We start from the raw sequence: 17,546 nt of genomic DNA on the forward strand, positions 1-17,546 counted from the left end.
GGGGGCAGTATTATAGTAGTTATATTCTTGTACATAGGGGGCAGTATTATAGTAGTTATATTCCTGTACATAGGGTGCAGTATTATAGTAGTTATATTCTTGTACATAGGGGGCAGTGTTATAGTAGTTATATTCTTGTACATAGGGGGCAGTGTTATAGTAGTTATATTCTTGTACATAGGGTGCAGTATTATAGTAGTTATATTCCTGTACATAGGGGGCAGTATAATAGTAGTTATATTCCTGTACATAAGGGGCAGTATTATAGTAGTTATATTCCTGTACATAGGGGGCAGTATTATAGTAGTTATATTCCTGTACATAGGGGGCAGTATTATAGTAGTTATATTCTTGTACATAGGGGGCAGTATTATAGTAGTTATATTCTTGTACATAGGGGGCAGTATTATAGTAGTTATATTCTTGTACATAGGGGGCAGTATTATAGTAGTTATATTCCTGTACATAGGGGGCAGTATTATAGTAGTTATATTCCTGTACATAGGGGACAGTATTATAGTAGTTATATTCTTGTACATAGGGGGCAGTATTATAGTAGTTATATTCTTGTACATAGGGGGCAGTATTATAGTAGTTATATTCTTGTACATAGGGGGCAGTATTATAGTAGTTATATTCTTGTACATAGGGGGCAGTATTATAGTAGTTATATTCCTGTACATAGGGGGCAGTATTATAGTAGTTATATTCCTGTACATAGGGGACAGTATTATAGTAGTTATATTCTTGTACATAGGGGGCAGTATTATAGTAGTTATATATTCTTGTACATAGGGGGCAGTATTATAGTAGTTATATTCCTGTACATAGGGTGCAGTATTATAGTAGTTATATTCTTGTACATAGGGGGCAGTGTTATAGTAGTTATATTCTTGTACATAGGGGGCAGTATTATAGTAGTTATATTCCTGTACATAGGGGGCAGTATTATAGTAGTTATATTCCTGTACATAGGGGACAGTATTATAGTAGTTATATTCTTGTACATAGGGGGCAGTATTATAGTAGTTATATTCTTGTACATAGGGGGCAGTATTATAGTAGTTATATTCTTGTACATAGGGGGCAGTATTATAGTAGTTATATTCCTGTACATAGGGTGCAGTATTATAGTAGTTATATTCTTGTACATAGGGGGCAGTATTATAGTAGTTATATTCCTGTACATAGGGGGCAGTATTATAGTAGTTATATTCCTGTACATAGGGGGCAGTATTATAGTAGTTATATTCCTGTACATAGGGGACAGTATTATAGTAGTTATATTCTTGTACATAGGGGGCAGTATTATAGTAGTTATATTCTTGTACATAGGGGGCAGTATTATAGTAGTTATATTCCTGTACATAGGGTGCAGTATTATAGTAGTTATATTCTTGTACATAGGGGCAGTGTTATAGTAGTTATATTCTTGTACATAGGGGGCAGTATTATAGTAGTTATATTCTTGTACATAGAGGGCAGTATTATAGTAGTTATATTCCTGTACATAGGGGGCAGTATTATAGTAGTTATATTCTTGTACATAGGGGGCAGTATTATAGTAGTTATATTCTTGTACATAGGGGGCAGTATTATAGTAGTTATATTCCTGTACATAGGGGGCAGTATTATAGTAGTTATATTCCTGTACATAGGGGGCAGTATTATAGTAGTTATATTCTTGTACATAGGGGCAGTATTATAGTAGTTATATTCCTGTACATAGGGCGCAGTATTATAGTAGTTATATTCCTGTACATAGGGGGCAGTATTATAGTAGTTATATTCCTGTACATAGGGGGCAGTATTATAGTAGTTATATTCTTGTACATAGGGGGCAGTATTATAGTAGTTATATTCTTGTACATAGGGGGCAGTATTATAGTAGTTATATTCTTGTACATAGGGGGCAGTATTATAGTAGTTATATTCCTGTACATAGGGGGCAGTATTATAGTAGTTATATTCCTGTACATAGGGGGCAGTATTATAGTAGTTATATTCTTGTACATAGGGGGCAGTATTATAGTAGTTATATTCCTGTACATAGGGGGCAGTATTATAGTAGTTATATTCTTGTACATAGGGGGCAGTATTATAGTAGTTATATCCCTGTACATAGGGGGCAGTATTATAGTAGTTATATTCTTGTACATAGGGGGCAGTATTATAGTAGTTATAGTCTTGTACATAGGGGGCAGTATTATAGTAGTTATATTCCTGTACATAGGGGCAGTATTATAGTAATTATATTCTTGTACATAGGGGGTAGTATTATAGTAGTTATATTCTTGTACATAGGGGGCAGTATTATAGTAGTTATATTCTTGTACATAGGGGGCAGTATTATAGTAGTTATATCCCTGTACATAGGGGGCAGTATTATAGTAGTTATATTCTTGTACATAGGGTGCAGTATTATAGTAGTTATATCCCTGTACATAGGGGGCAGTATTATAGTAGTTATATTCTTGTACATAGGGGGCAGTATTATAGTAGTTATATTCTTGTACATAGGGGGCAGTATTATAGTAGTTATATCCCTGTACATAGGGGGCAGTATTATAGTAGTTATATTCTTGTACATAGGGTGCAGTATTATAGTAGTTATATTCCTGTACATAGGGGGCAGTATTATAGTAGTTATATTCCTGTACATAGGGGGCAGTATTATAGTAGTTATATTCTTGTACATAGGGTGCAGTATTATAGTAGTTATATCCCTGTACATAGGGGGCAGTATTATAGTAGTTATATTCTTGTACATAGGGGGCAGTATTATAGTAGTTATATTCTTGTACATAGGAGGCAGTATTATAGTAGTTATATTCCTGTACATAGGGGGCAGTATTATAGTAGTTATATTCCTGTATATAGGGGGCAGTATTATAGTAGTTATATTCCTGTACATAGGGGGCAGTATTATAGTAGTTATATTCCTGTACATAGGGGGCAGTATTATAGTAGTTATATTCCTGTACATAGGGGGCAGTATTATAGTAGTTATATTCCTGTACATAGGGGGCAGTATTATAGTAGTTATATTCCTGTACATAGGGGGCAGAATTATAGTAGATATTTTCCACTTTAATTATCTATAAATACACATTTAATATAAAGAAAGTAAATATCACAATATATTTATTTAGCTTATGACACGTACCCTCTTCTTTAGTACCGAAAAGGTTGCATTGCATCCTGTACATGCACCTGCAAAAATAAATTAAAAACATATAAATCTTTCGAAATAAATAATTGATTGATAATTTTGAAAGATGAATTGGGATTATCAGCATATTGGCCCATGGCAACTACTATCACTATGATTTAACATTAGTATTATCTGCAGGCAGCATGTTATAGAGCAGGAGGAGCTGAGCAGATTGTACATAGTGTCCTATCTGCTGGCAGCATGTTATAGAGCAGGAGGAGCTGAGCACATTGTACATAGTGTCCTATCTGCTGGCAGCATGTTATAGAGCAGGAGGAGCTGAGGAGATTGTACATAGTGTCCTATCTGCAGGCAGCATGTTATAGAGCAGGAGGAGCTGAACAGATGGTACATAATGTCCTATCTGCAGGCAGCATGTTATAGAGCAGGAGGACCTGAGCAGCCTGTACACAGAATCCTATCTGCAGGTAGCATATTACAGAGCAGCAGGAGCTGAGCAGATTGTACATAGTGTCCTATCTGCAGGCAGCATGTTTTAGAGCAGGAGGACCTGAGCAGCCTGTACACAGCGTCCTATCTGCAGGCAGCATGTTATAGAGCAGGAGGAGCTGAGCAGATTATACATAGTGTCCTATCTGCAGGCAGCATGTTATAGAGCAGGAAGAGCCGAGCAGATTGTACATAGTGTCCTATCTGCAGGCAGCATGTTATAGAGCAGGAAGAGCCGAGCAGATTGTACATAGTGTCCTATCTGCAGGCAGCATGTTATAGAGCAGGAGGAGCCGAGCAGATTATACATAGTGTCCTATCTGCAGGCAGCATGTTATAGAGCAGGAGGAGCTGAGCAGATTGTACATAGTGTCCTGTCTGCAGGCAGCATCTTATAGAGCAGGAGGAGCTGAGCTCTTTAACACACTGTTGTCTAATCGGACACCAAATATAATGGGCATAATTCCTGTCCCTGCTTCTCCGTATAATCTGAACATATTTGTCCCATCTGCATTTTGCAAATCATTTAATCAATTTTCTGGATCTCTGTACTTTCCGTCTGCTTGGAGCCTCGATAAAACACCACGTGCTCCAAAAATTATAATTAGTTTTTTATCTAAATAATGATTTTATTCCATAAATATGTGATGTATAAATATTGTACTACTCCCAATACTTACATGATGTTTATGTTACATATTATACATTTATCACATCACATGAGATGTCAGGAGATCTCTTCCCATATAACATGAGGGGCAGCGCGAATACAATCTAGACCAGGTGATCTGTGAATACGTCTCTCTGCTCTTGTAATGAGATGTTATACAGACAGCGATCTGATGAATGTGGGGGGGGGGGGGGGGGGGCATCAGGGGAGACCCAAAACTATTATCCCGCGCAGAACTCCATTAATTCATGTTCCGGCTCTGACAGCTACATCCCTGCACCGGCTCAGGAATTCATAAGAGCGAAGTGTGAAGGCTCCTGGTAAGGGTGGAATCTATAGGCTCCTGGTATTCCTCACGTCTATGGAGAAGCCTGTGCATTATATGATGACAGCCCCAGACCAGGTCCTGAGTGGGAGATACTGCACAGACCCCTCTACAGAGCCGCGTAATGTACCGGTGGATGGGAACGTAACGCACTCCGAGCACGCTCCTACCATAGCGCGCTGTGCCGCGATGATGGAAACCAAACGCACTTTGGGTTGAGTAGCCACATTCCTCCGGAGAGGAGCAGATGCTGATATTTCAGGTGGAGACACAAAATATTCATTCATTATAAAATAAAGCAACAGTTAAAGGGATTTTCTTAGCCATGTAATATAGAATCGCTATTCTAGATGTATCCTAGATTATAGAAGATTGGGATCACCAATTCCTAGATCCCATGTCGTCATCATTATAGAAAATCCCAGGGATCCCAAAAGAGCATGTACTGATCCGGGTCCTGGTTCCCATGTTGCTTCAGTACTATAGGGCTTTACTAATTTACTAAGGGTCCGTGGACCGCATTTTCGTCAGGTTTCCGGACAAATTCCGTTTTGGAAATCGGACGATCCGATGACTGTGCGCGGGATTTAAAATTCAAATTGTGTTGCAAGATAATGCACTTACATGCACCGGGAAGAAGAAGGTGAACTCCGGGGACCTGAACGGGGAAGAGACACATGCAGGAAATCGGGCGCATGAGCTACGTGAATCGCGCAGACTTCATCTTCATCAGACCGTTCGGATCGGGGTTCGCGACAGGAACGGGTAAGTAAATTTGCCCCTATGTGTTGTTGGGTCTGCATCCAGCCCGAAGTTCAGAAGTACATGCTTCATATTAAGGATAGATCTACAATATCTAAATTTTGGAACATCCCTTTAATTCGGAGAACTGCTGATACGGTAATAGGATATCAGGACATAATATGTGGTCACTCTAGATGAAGCAATAACTTGGAGCCTACTGTTTCCAGGATGATTCCCCCTTAAAGGACATCTACCACCAGGATGAAGGACTGTATGCAAATGAGCCTGTAGGCTCCATAGGGACTCCCAAGCTCATTTGCATACAGTCCTTCATCCTGGTGGTAGTTGCGCTTTAAAGGGAGTGTATAAGTTCCGAAATCACTCCACAAATAAGAACAACATTTCCAAACACGAGTTTGGAAAATTGTGTCACTTAGGGAAAAATGCTTGAAACCTTCTGCAAATTAGTTTCTAAATGCACCAGGGGTGGGGCCATGGTCTTCGATGCACTTGATCCCGTCGCGTTATACAATAATTGGAAATAAGAAGGCGCAGAAAGATGAATGGCAGAGCACCCGCATCCATGGCCACACCCAGGGAGCTCATTTGCATAAAGATAAAAACAGAATTATTCCTTAAAAATGACTTTTGTAGAAAAATCTAGGTATATTTGGAAAGTTTAGAACATGCCCTACACATTGCCGGATTTACAAGTGTAGGGATTTGAGAGCCGATAGACCCCTTTAAGAGGAGCCTTTCTGTAATTCCTCTGTAATTGAGTGATAAATTGAAGGTGAAGTGCAGCCTGGGTCGTAACATTCTTCCCGAGAGCATCCAGCCATTGCCGAAAATACTCGGAGAACATCTTTTTCCCATTACACCCTGCGCTCCCCCCCCAGTAATTGTTACATTGTAAAAGTGTTATATTCATACATTTTCAGGTTTTTACTTTTACGGTATTATTTTGATTTACCGCATGCGACAAAACAGCAAAATGAAATCCTTGGATTGGGACCTGCAGGGGGGCAGTTTATGGGGGTTTTTTTGCATTTGCTTGGGAAATCAAAAGTTACAAAGTTTCTTCATTTGGTATTTTTCAGGGATCTTGTCTCCCGGGCGCAGAAGCTTCCCCGGAGCCGGACGACTAATGGAATGAAAGAGAAAGTTGTACATAGTACAATAACTGCATCAGATTATGATCTGGTTGTAGGACGATAGCTGCGGCCCTGATGTCCTAATATTGTAGTTTTGTAAGATGTCCAGCTGAGGCTTAGGGGAGTTACAAAGCAGAACCAGCTTCTACCCCACTACACTACCAACCCCCTCAGGTAGGGTATAAAACGTCCTTTGAAATATCAAAAGTCATGTGAAAATTAGCAGAAAATAGTCACTTTTTGCCTAAGATGAGTCACTATTTGCCTGAGATGAGTCACTTTTAGTGGCTGGAGGAGGCTCAACCTAGAAACCCCTTTCTAAGGCAGGATAGCAGCTAGAAAGGTGGTTTTGATGTCATTGCAAAGATGACATAGTGATTGTAGTGCTGGTACTCACAGAACTGGAGGTACAGTCACTTAAAAAAAAAAAAAAAAGAGTCAGAAATTGGATCTTTAAGGCTGGCATTAAAACTATGTCTTGGTTTTTATAACACATACAGTCAAGAAGAGGTTCTAATCTTTACAATGACTAGAGGATCGTGGTTGCAGAGGCAATAAAGCCCTTTCATCCTATAAAAGTGACTTATGTTATGCAAAATATGGTCTGTGTGTGTCTGTGTGTGTGTGTCTGTGTGTGTCTGTGTGTGTGTTAGTGTTAGTGTTATAAGTGGTGTCACCTGGTGGCAGTTTCCCTTAAAACCTCCTGGGATCAGAACCTTAAAGGGGTTCTGTGATTATTTGTTACTGATCGCCTATCCGTAGTGTGTGAATGTGTGCGTCTGGGATGTGAGAGGGAGGACACCCAGCACCCTTCTGATCCAGTGTTCTGCATCGCTCCGCAGGTGGGGGACAACATATTCATCCATTACATGTCCTGCGTGGAGAAAGAACTGCAATATCCATCTCAGCCACCAGACAATGGACAGCGCTGTGCTTACTAAACAATAACAACTTATTTCTTCAAACAGCTAAATGGTTGGGAGACCCTTAGTGATCAGTTATTGATCACCTATTCCAAAAAGAGCTACAAAATTTCAGTTTAAAGTTAGATTATTATTATTGTTTCTACTAAAAATCCAACTTTTAAAATGATGCAAATAAGCCAGAACTGCTGTGGGGGTGTTACCAGAGCCCCTCTGTGCTGTAGCTTCACAGGCACTTAACACTTAATCGGTAAGATTAGGGTGACAGCCTCACATATATACAGCGCACCCTTTGAATGCCTCTGGTAGGCGACTCCTGACCATGTGACATCATTTCCCGTTTTCTCCGCTGCTGTATAGGCCCCGGTGCAGCTCATTTTCACACATCCACACATCACTGCGAGCCCTCATTATAATGTAATTACACCGGGGCGCATTCACATGTGACGGCCCATTATGAAGAGGCGCTGGTGGGGGGCAGCAGGGTGCGGGGGGGTTGTTATGTCTTCCTAGGACAAAAACTATTCTAATACATTAAAAAAAAAATAATAAACTTCAAACAAAGTGATAAAAATGCATCTTTATTTACATAGCAGCATCAGGGATTGTGTTCTGCTATGGAGACCTATTTGTTCCCAAGGTAACAGACTACAAACAAACATTGTGTAGTCTGACCCTACTTGTTAACCTGTAGTACTGAATGTATTATACAACAGTAAGGAGTAGAGGGTCGGGGGAACAAAGATCCGACTTTAAGATTAACATATAGAAGTTTTATATTCTGTATCCATGGAGACGCACAAGTCTACGAGGGGGCCGTGCATTTATCCGAATTGCTTCATTTTAGTTGCAAAGAAACACAAAACTAAAGTAGGAAATGCTTAAACCATGAAATACATTGGTACATGAGCCAAACACTGTTCTACCCTCTAAATCCAGGGACACTTTACTAATAGATCCAGGCACCGTGACCGTGGCATCTTCTTTATAATTCTTCCTTCTAAAATCAACTCTTAAAATGATGCTAATGAGCCTGAGGGAGCTGTTTCCAGAGCCGCTCTCTGTAATGTCTTTCCACGGGCTGTTACACTGAGCAAACACTCCCCTCCCCCCTTTTGTGCTGCTGCTCGATTACATAGGCAGAGGGAGGAGGGAGAAAGCAGGGGGAGGGTGACACATGTTCTGCTCATTGTAACAACAAGGGAAAAGGGGTTCTGGTAACACACCCCAGAGCCTCTAAGGCTCATTTGCATCATTTTAAACGCTTAGCCCCCTCCAACCGGGACTGACTACGACTACAGTTTAGGTTGTGACTTCACTGCTTATATAAAGGCCCTAACCCTTGACACTAGGGTGTTGCTATTGAACCCTGTTTTCCAGAAAGTTGACATCTTCGTCTCTTTAACCCTACGGGACCTGGTGACCTTCCCTCTGCACCCATCATACTGTATAGCACTAAACACTTGAGCCCCTTTGAAAGTGGCGCCAGATACAGAAATTGTGGCTAAAAGCCATGGCGGACCCTCCAGAATAACAGTTCTGCTGGACTGGACCTGACCCGTGAGTCCCAGCACTGTGCACACAGTATATAGTATACAGTCCGTAGCTTTTCTATCTCCTCTCGCGGCTCTGGCTATATTCCATTGTATGCACAAGGTTATTAAGGAAATGTAATGTGCCTTGTCCACAGACATAAAGCATGGAGTTATAGGGCCGCTAATGTGCGCGGCTTTATCTCTGCAGACATTTATAATACCCGGCACCGCCGCTGCACCAGGAACAATTCCCGGGGTCATTAATAAAAGGCAGTAAAGTTCTGTCAGCGCCAGGTTCTCCCCAGCAGCGAGCGGGTCATCCGGGATCACTCTGCACCCCAGGGCAAGGGTCAGCGCTGCTGCCTCATGGGGGATTCACTTTACAGCCGAGGCACAAATACAGGACATGAATGTGTTTGTATAAGGCTCAGAAGGTGTCGCCTTCACAGCTCTGCTACATATACAGCGGCGGCCATAGATAAACAGGAAAACGGGCGATGGAGGGGAACCCGACCCGTGACAGATGGACAGATGAGGAATGCTGTAATGGTATCTGCATGCGAGCCGAAGGATTGGTATAATCATATACATATTATCAGAAAAGAAGAGGAAACTGGATGAAGTAAGTGAAATAAAGGAAAAATGAAGATAAAAAAAACATAAGAAACCAATGTAGAAAGAGACAGTACAAATAAAATTATAATGACAAGGAGGGGCGGAAGGCAGAGCAAAGGGGCGGAAGGCAGAGCGAAGGGGCGGAAGGCAGAGCGAAGGGGCGGAAGGCAGAGCGAAGGGGCGGAAGGCAGAGCGAAGGGGCGGAAGGCAGAGGGCAGGGGCGGAAGGCAGAGCAAAGGGGCGGAAGGCAGAGGGCAGGGGCAGAAGGAAGGCAGAGCAAAGGGGCGGAAGGAAGGCAGAGGGCAGGAGCGGAAGGCAGAGGAAAGGGGCGGAAGGGCAGAAGGAAGGCAGAGGGCAGGGGCAGAAGGAAGGCAGAGGGCAGGGGCAGAAGGAAGAGGAAAGGGGCGGAAGGGCAGAAGGAAGGCAGAGGGCAGAAGGGCGGAAGGAAGGCAGAGGGCAGGGGCAGAAGGGCGGAAGGCAGGCAGAGGGCAGGGGCGGAAGGCAGGCAGAGGGCAGGGGCGGAAGGCAGGCAGAGGGCAGGGGCGGAAGGCAGGCAGAGGGCAGGGGCGGAAGGCAGGCAGAGGGCAGGGGCGGAAGGCAGGCAGAGGGCAGGGGCGGAAGGCAGGCAGAGGGCAGGGGCGGAAGGCAGGCAGAGGGCAGGGGCGGAAGGCAGGCAGAGGGCAGGGGCGGAAGGCAGGCAGAGGGCAGGGGCGGAAGGCAGGCAGAGGGCAGGGGCGGAAGGCAGGCAGAGGGCAGGGGCGGAAGGCAGGCAGAGGGCAGGGGCGGAAGGAAGGCAGAGCAAAGGGGCGGAAGGAAGGCAGAGCAAAGGGGCGGAAGGAAGGCAGAGCAAAGGGGCGGAAGGAAGGCAGAGCAAAGGGGCGATAGGAAGGCAGAGCAAAGGGGCGGAAGGAAGGCAGAGCAAAGGGGCGGAAGGAAGGCAGAGCAAAGGGGCGGAAGGAAGGCAGAGCAAAGGGGCGGAAGGAAGGCAGAGCAAAGGGGCGGAAGGAAGGCAGAGCAAAGGGGCGGAAGGAAGGCAGAGCAAAGGGGCGGAAGGCAGGCAGAGCAAAGGGGCGGAAGGAAGAGAGAAGGAGCGGAAGGAAGAGGAAAGGGGCAGAAGGAAGGAAGAGCAAAGGGGCGGAAGGAAGAGAGAAGGAGCGGAAGGAAGAGCAAAGGGGCGGAAGGAAGAGAGAAGGAGCGGAAGGAAGAGCAAAGGGGCGGAAGGAAGGAAGAGCAAAGGGGCGGAAGGAAGGAAGAGCAAAGGGGCGGAAGGAAGAGAGAAGAAGTGGAAGGAAGAGGAAAGGAGCAGAAAGGAAAAGAAAAGGATACATTACGTTACAAAGGAGCATTTTGGGAGCAAGAAAGGAGAATCAAAGGAAGGGAAAGAAGGAAGTAAGAAAAATGAAAAAGAACAATGAATGGAAGGAAGAAATGGAGGAACAGAAAGAAAAAGACAGAAATGAAATAAGGAAGGAAAACGGGAGGAAGGAAGTATAGTCAATGCTCTCACACATCACATGTACATACAGACAGGAGGCAGTGACATCATGGGGCACATGGACCTCTGTTTTTTCTTTGAGTTCTGAGCTTTTGTTTCTCCAATCAGACGTGTATTAGGAGGTTTTAATACGTCTTAGTTAAGGCCTTAAATGTTTTTGCAACTTTTTGAACAAAACTCGGAAAAAATCCTCAGGCTTTCCGACGCCTGACAACAACAGGTTTGGATTTGCAACTTTTTGCAAAAAGTCAAAACCTTGACATCTGGAATCAGGTGATAACTCGGGGAAGACGGCAGAAAACGTGACGATGGTGAACTATGAAGGGAGGTCGTCTTAGGGAAAGACAAGGGCATGAGCCCCATTATCTGCAGTTATTATACTGTATCTGCCGCTCGCTCGGGAATAGAACACTGAACCTTCAGTCCACACTGACACTAGCACCAGGCAGGGAACTTCTTACTCTGCACATGGAAACAAAGTTACAATTTCTGTTTTTCTTCTGTATTTTTCATTTTCAATCAAATGTAACTTATAAAATAATCATGGCCGACGCCTTTGCCAAATAACAGGAAACATAACCCCGTCCCTATTAGATATGGCGTCCGTAAAATATTGCCTGTCAAGTACAAAGAGGAGAAATATTTGAGGTCTGTTAGTATAATGAGGAAAGTAAAGGGCACGTCAGCGGAGGATTTATCCATACAGCTGCTTTATATACAGCCCCTACATTCCTCATCCTCGAGGGGGGGGGGGGCTGCGCCAAACCTCATCCTCCAGCCTCCACGAGATGAGAACGCAGATGCTGCAGCAATGGCGGCCGTTATCCTACAATCAGTTTATCACTCGCATAATAAAGCCGCGATCGCCCGGAGTGACGCTCACAGAGACAGAAGCCTCCTGGAAGGGGTCGGCCGCGCTCCATGAATATCTGACAAGCGACTTCATCAAAATGTTCTCCGTCCCATCACAGAGATGCAACGGCGCAGCCAAAGTTTATAGGGCATCAGCGCAAACTATACTACTGCGGGAGAACTTGTAATAGAAGCACAAAACTCCTGCAAGTACAATAAGGATCATTTATAGGGAAGGATTATTGCTTTTGTTTTGATAACTTTTTTAGTGACTGATGTTCATAATCCACATTCCACATATCCAATGAGCACAATCTACCTAGCGCCAGAGCTGCACTCACTATTCTGCTGCAGTCACTGTGTACATACATGACATTACTTATCCTGTACTGATCCTGAGTTACATCCTGCATTATACTCCAGAGCTGCACTCACTATTCTGCTGCTGGTGCAGTCACTGTGTACATACATTACATTACTTATCCTGTACTGATCCTGAGTTACATCCTGTATTATACCCCAGAGCTACACTCTCTATTCTGCTGCTGGTGCAGTCATTGTGTACATACATGACATTACTTATCCTGTACTGATCCTGAGTTACATCCTGTATTATACCCCAGAGCTGTACTCACTATTCTGCTGCTGGTGCAGTCACTGTGTACATACATGACATTACTTATCCTGTACTGATCCTGAGTTACATCCTGTATTATACCCCAGAGCTGTACTCACTATTCTGCTGCTGGTGCAGTCACTGTGTACATACATGGCATTACTTATCCTGTACTGATCCTGAGTTATATCCTGTATTATACCCCAGAGCTGCACTCACTATTCTGCTGCTGGTGCAGTCACTGTGTACATACATGACATTACTTATCCTGTACTGATCCTGAGTTACATCCTGTATTATACTCCAGAGCTGCACTCACTATTCTGCTGCTGGTGCAGTCACTGTGTACATACATGGCATTACTTATCCTGTACTGATCCTGAGTTATATCCTGTATTATACCCCAGAGCTGCACTCACTATTCTGCTGCTGGTGCAGTCACTGTGTACATACATGACATTACTTATCCTGTACTGATCCTGAGTTACATCCTGTATTATACTCCAGAGCTGCACTCACTATTCTGCTGCTGGTGCAGTCACTGTGTACATACATGACATTACTTATCCTGTACTGATCCTGAGTTACATCCTGTATTATACCCCAGAGCTGCACTCACTATTCTGCTGCTGGTGCAGTCACTGTGTACATACATGACATTACTTATCCTGTACTGATCCTGAGTTACATCCTGTATTATACCCCAGAGCTGCACTCACTATTCTGCTGCTGGTGCAGTCACTGTGTACATACATGACATTACTTATCCTGTACTGATCCTGAGTTACATCCTGTATTACACCCCAGAGCTGCACTCACTATTCTGCTGCTGGTGCAGTCACTGTGTACATACATGACATTACTTATCCTGTACTGATCCTGAGTTACATCCTGCATTATACTCCAGAGCTGCACTCACTATTCTGCTGCTGGTGCAGTCACTGTGTACATACATGACATTACTTATCCTGTACTGATCCTGAGTTACATCCTGCATTATACTCCAGAGCAGCACTCACTATTCTGCTGCTGGTGCAGTCACTGTGTACATACATGACATTACTTATCCTGTACTGATCCTGAGTTACATCCTGTATTATACCCCAGAGCTGCACTCACTATTCTGCTGCTGGTGCAGTCACTGTGTACATACATGACATTACTTATCCTGTACTGATCCTGAGTTACATCCTGTATTATACTCCAGAGCTGCACTCACTATTCTGCTGCTGGTGCAGTCACTGTGTACATACATAACATTACTTATCCTGTACTGATCCTGAGTTACATCCTGTATTATACTCCAGAGCTGCACTCACTATTCTGCTGCTGGTGCAGTCACTGTGTACATACATGACATTACTTATCCTGTACTGATCCTGAGTTACATCCTGCATTATACTCCAGAGCTGCACTCACTATTCTGCTGCTGGTGCAGTCACTGTGTACATACATTACATTACTTATCCTGTACTGATCCTGAGTTACATCCTGTATTATACCCCAGAGCTACACTCTCTATTCTGCTGCTGGTGCAGTCATTGTGTACATACATGACATTACTTATCCTGTACTGATCCTGAGTTACATCCTGTATTATACCCCAGAGCTGTACTCACTATTCTGCTGCTGGTGCAGTCACTGTGTACATACATGACATTACTTATCCTGTACTGATCCTGAGTTACATCCTGTATTATACCCCAGAGCTGTACTCACTATTCTGCTGCTGGTGCAGTCACTGTGTACATACATGGCATTACTTATCCTGTACTGATCCTGAGTTATATCCTGTATTATACCCCAGAGCTGCACTCACTATTCTGCTGCTGGTGCAGTCACTGTGTACATACATGACATTACTTATCCTGTACTGATCCTGAGTTACATCCTGTATTATACTCCAGAGCTGCACTCACTATTCTGCTGCTGGTGCAGTCACTGTGTACATACATGGCATTACTTATCCTGTACTGATCCTGAGTTATATCCTGTATTATACCCCAGAGCTGCACTCACTATTCTGCTGCTGGTGCAGTCACTGTGTACATACATGACATTACTTATCCTGTACTGATCCTGAGTTACATCCTGTATTATACTCCAGAGCTGCACTCACTATTCTGCTGCTGGTGCAGTCACTGTGTACATACATGACATTACTTATCCTGTACTGATCCTGAGTTACATCCTGTATTATACCCCAGAGCTGCACTCACTATTCTGCTGCTGGTGCAGTCACTGTGTACATACATGACATTACTTATCCTGTACTGATCCTGAGTTACATCCTGTATTATACCCCAGAGCTGCACTCACTATTCTGCTGCTGGTGCAGTCACTGTGTACATACATGACATTACTTATCCTGTACTGATCCTGAGTTACATCCTGTATTACACCCCAGAGCTGCACTCACTATTCTGCTGCTGGTGCAGTCACTGTGTACATACATGACATTACTTATCCTGTACTGATCCTGAGTTACATCCTGCATTATACTCCAGAGCTGCACTCACTATTCTGCTGCTGGTGCAGTCACTGTGTACATACATGACATTACTTATCCTGTACTGATCCTGAGTTACATCCTGCATTATACTCCAGAGCAGCACTCACTATTCTGCTGCTGGTGCAGTCACTGTGTACATACATGACATTACTTATCCTGTACTGATCCTGAGTTACATCCTGTATTATACCCCAGAGCTGCACTCACTATTCTGCTGCTGGTGCAGTCACTGTGTACATACATGACATTACTTATCCTGTACTGATCCTGAGTTACATCCTGTATTATACTCCAGAGCTGCACTCACTATTCTGCTGCTGGTGCAGTCACTGTGTACATACATAACATTACTTATCCTGTACTGATCCTGAGTTACATCCTGTATTATACTCCAGAGCTGCACTCACTATTCTGCTGCTGGTGCAGTCACTGTGTACATACATGACATTACTTATCCTGTACTGATCCTGAGTTACATCCTGCATTATACTCCAGAGCTGCACTCACTATTCTGCTGCTGGTGCAGTCACTGTGTACATACATGACATTACTTATCCTGTACTGATCCTGAGTTACATCCTGCATTATACTCCAGAGCAGCACTCACTATTCTGCTGCTGGTGCAGTCACTGTGTACATACATGACATTACTTATCCTGTACTGATCCTGAGTTACATCCTGTATTATACCCCAGAGCTGCACTCACTATTCTGCTGCTGGTGCAGTCACTGTGTACATACATGACATTACTTATCCTGTACTGATCCTGAGTTACATCCTGTATTATACTCCAGAGCTGCACTCACTATTCTGCTGCTGGTGCAGTCACTGTGTACATACATAACATTACTTATCCTGTACTGATCCTGAGTTACATCCTGTATTATACTCCAGAGCTGCACTCACTATTCTGCTGCTGGTGCAGTCACTGTGTACATACATGACATTACTTATCCTGTACTGATCCTGAGTTACATCCTGTATTATACTCCAGAGCTGCACTCACTATTCTGCTGCTGGTGCAGTCACTGTGTACATACATGACATTACTTATCCTGTACTGATCCTGAGTTACATCCTGTATTATACCCCAGAGCTGCACTCACTATTCTGCTGCTGGTGCAGTCACTGTGTACATACATGACATTACTTATCCTGTACTGATCCTGAGTTACATCCTGTATTATACTACAGAGATGCACTCACTATTCTGCTGCTGGTGCAGTCACTGTGTACATACATGACATTACTTATCCTGTACTGATCCTGAGTTACATCCTGTATTATACTACAGAGATGGTCAGTAACAGTCAGAGAGACAGAGAGAGTCAGGGAGAGATGGATACATATAAAATATTTTTCGTTTACCCATTGTTATACTGTAGCTAAGAGCAGTTACTTCCTATCCCGGGCAGCGCGGGATCTACAGCTTGTATATTATAAGATGTAAAGTTTGAGGGTGATTTTGCCCTCTGTATGGGAGAGGAGTACACATGGAGTATACGGATGGTGGTGTCATGGTGCGGTTTGTATGCAGTGCGGCGCTTCCTCTCAGTGGTAGGTCTGCACCGCACAGAAAATAATCAAAATCTCCGCATTTGTAAACACCCGACGCCTCAGACGGGTAAAGTTTGTGAAAACGGAGGAGGAAAGGTGACAGATTTCTCTTTTGTTTTTACAGTAAAATACAAAGAAAACAACCAATCCTGGGAAAATGGATCAGCGTGATAACACACGGAAAACGACTGTCACTGCCCAAACCATTGGACCTTAGTGAAATAAACACTTTGTTACCACCCTGTATGATGAAACGTGCGGAATCCACGCAACGCAGGAAAGTGCAACAACTGCTGAGAGACACGAACAGAAAATCACTGAGTGTTATCATTCCACATGTTTCATCAGATTGTACAAACCACCAGCATGTCCTTATAGAGCGGAGACCCAGTGTCACAGATGTCATGTATGTACACAGTGACTGCACCAGCAGAATAGTGAGTGCAGCTCTGGGGTATAATACAGGATGTAACTCAGGATCAGTACAGGATAAGTAATGTCATGTATGTACACAGTGACTGCACCAGCAGAATAGTGAGTGTAGCTCTGGGGTATAATACAGGATGTAACTCAGGATCAGTACAGGATAAGTAATGTCATGTATGTACACAGTGACTGCACCAGCAGGAGAATAGTGAGTGCAGCTCTGGGGTATAATACAGGATGTAACTCAGGATCAGTACAGGATAAGTAATGTCATGTATGTACACAGTGACTGCACCAGCAGGAGAATAGTGAGTGCAGCTCTGGGGTATAATACAGGATGTAACTCAGGATCAGTACAGGATAAGTAATGTCATGTATGTACACAGTGACTGCACCAGCAGCAGAATAGTGAGTGCAGCTCTGGAGTATAATACAGGATGTAACTCAGGATCAGTAC

At 43.5% G+C, this 17,546-nt stretch overlaps 1 protein-coding gene across 4 annotated transcripts in view; it reads right to left on the reverse strand.

Annotated features, from left to right (window-relative positions):
* Positions 1–17,546, reverse strand: part of ZFYVE27 (zinc finger FYVE-type containing 27) — an 88,609-nt gene that overhangs the window by 20,826 nt on the left and 50,237 nt on the right. For all 4 annotated transcript variants that reach the window (XM_072129614.1, XM_072129613.1, XM_072129615.1 and 1 more), the window contains one exon: positions 3,167–3,213. In XM_072129614.1, the coding sequence (XP_071985715.1) occupies positions 3,167–3,213 (47 nt within the window). The remainder of the gene's footprint in view (positions 1–3,166; positions 3,214–17,546) is intronic.

This window comes from Engystomops pustulosus, chromosome 11, assembly GCF_040894005.1.
Source record: "Engystomops pustulosus chromosome 11, aEngPut4.maternal, whole genome shotgun sequence".
Classification (NCBI taxonomy): domain Eukaryota; kingdom Metazoa; phylum Chordata; class Amphibia; order Anura; family Leptodactylidae; genus Engystomops; species Engystomops pustulosus.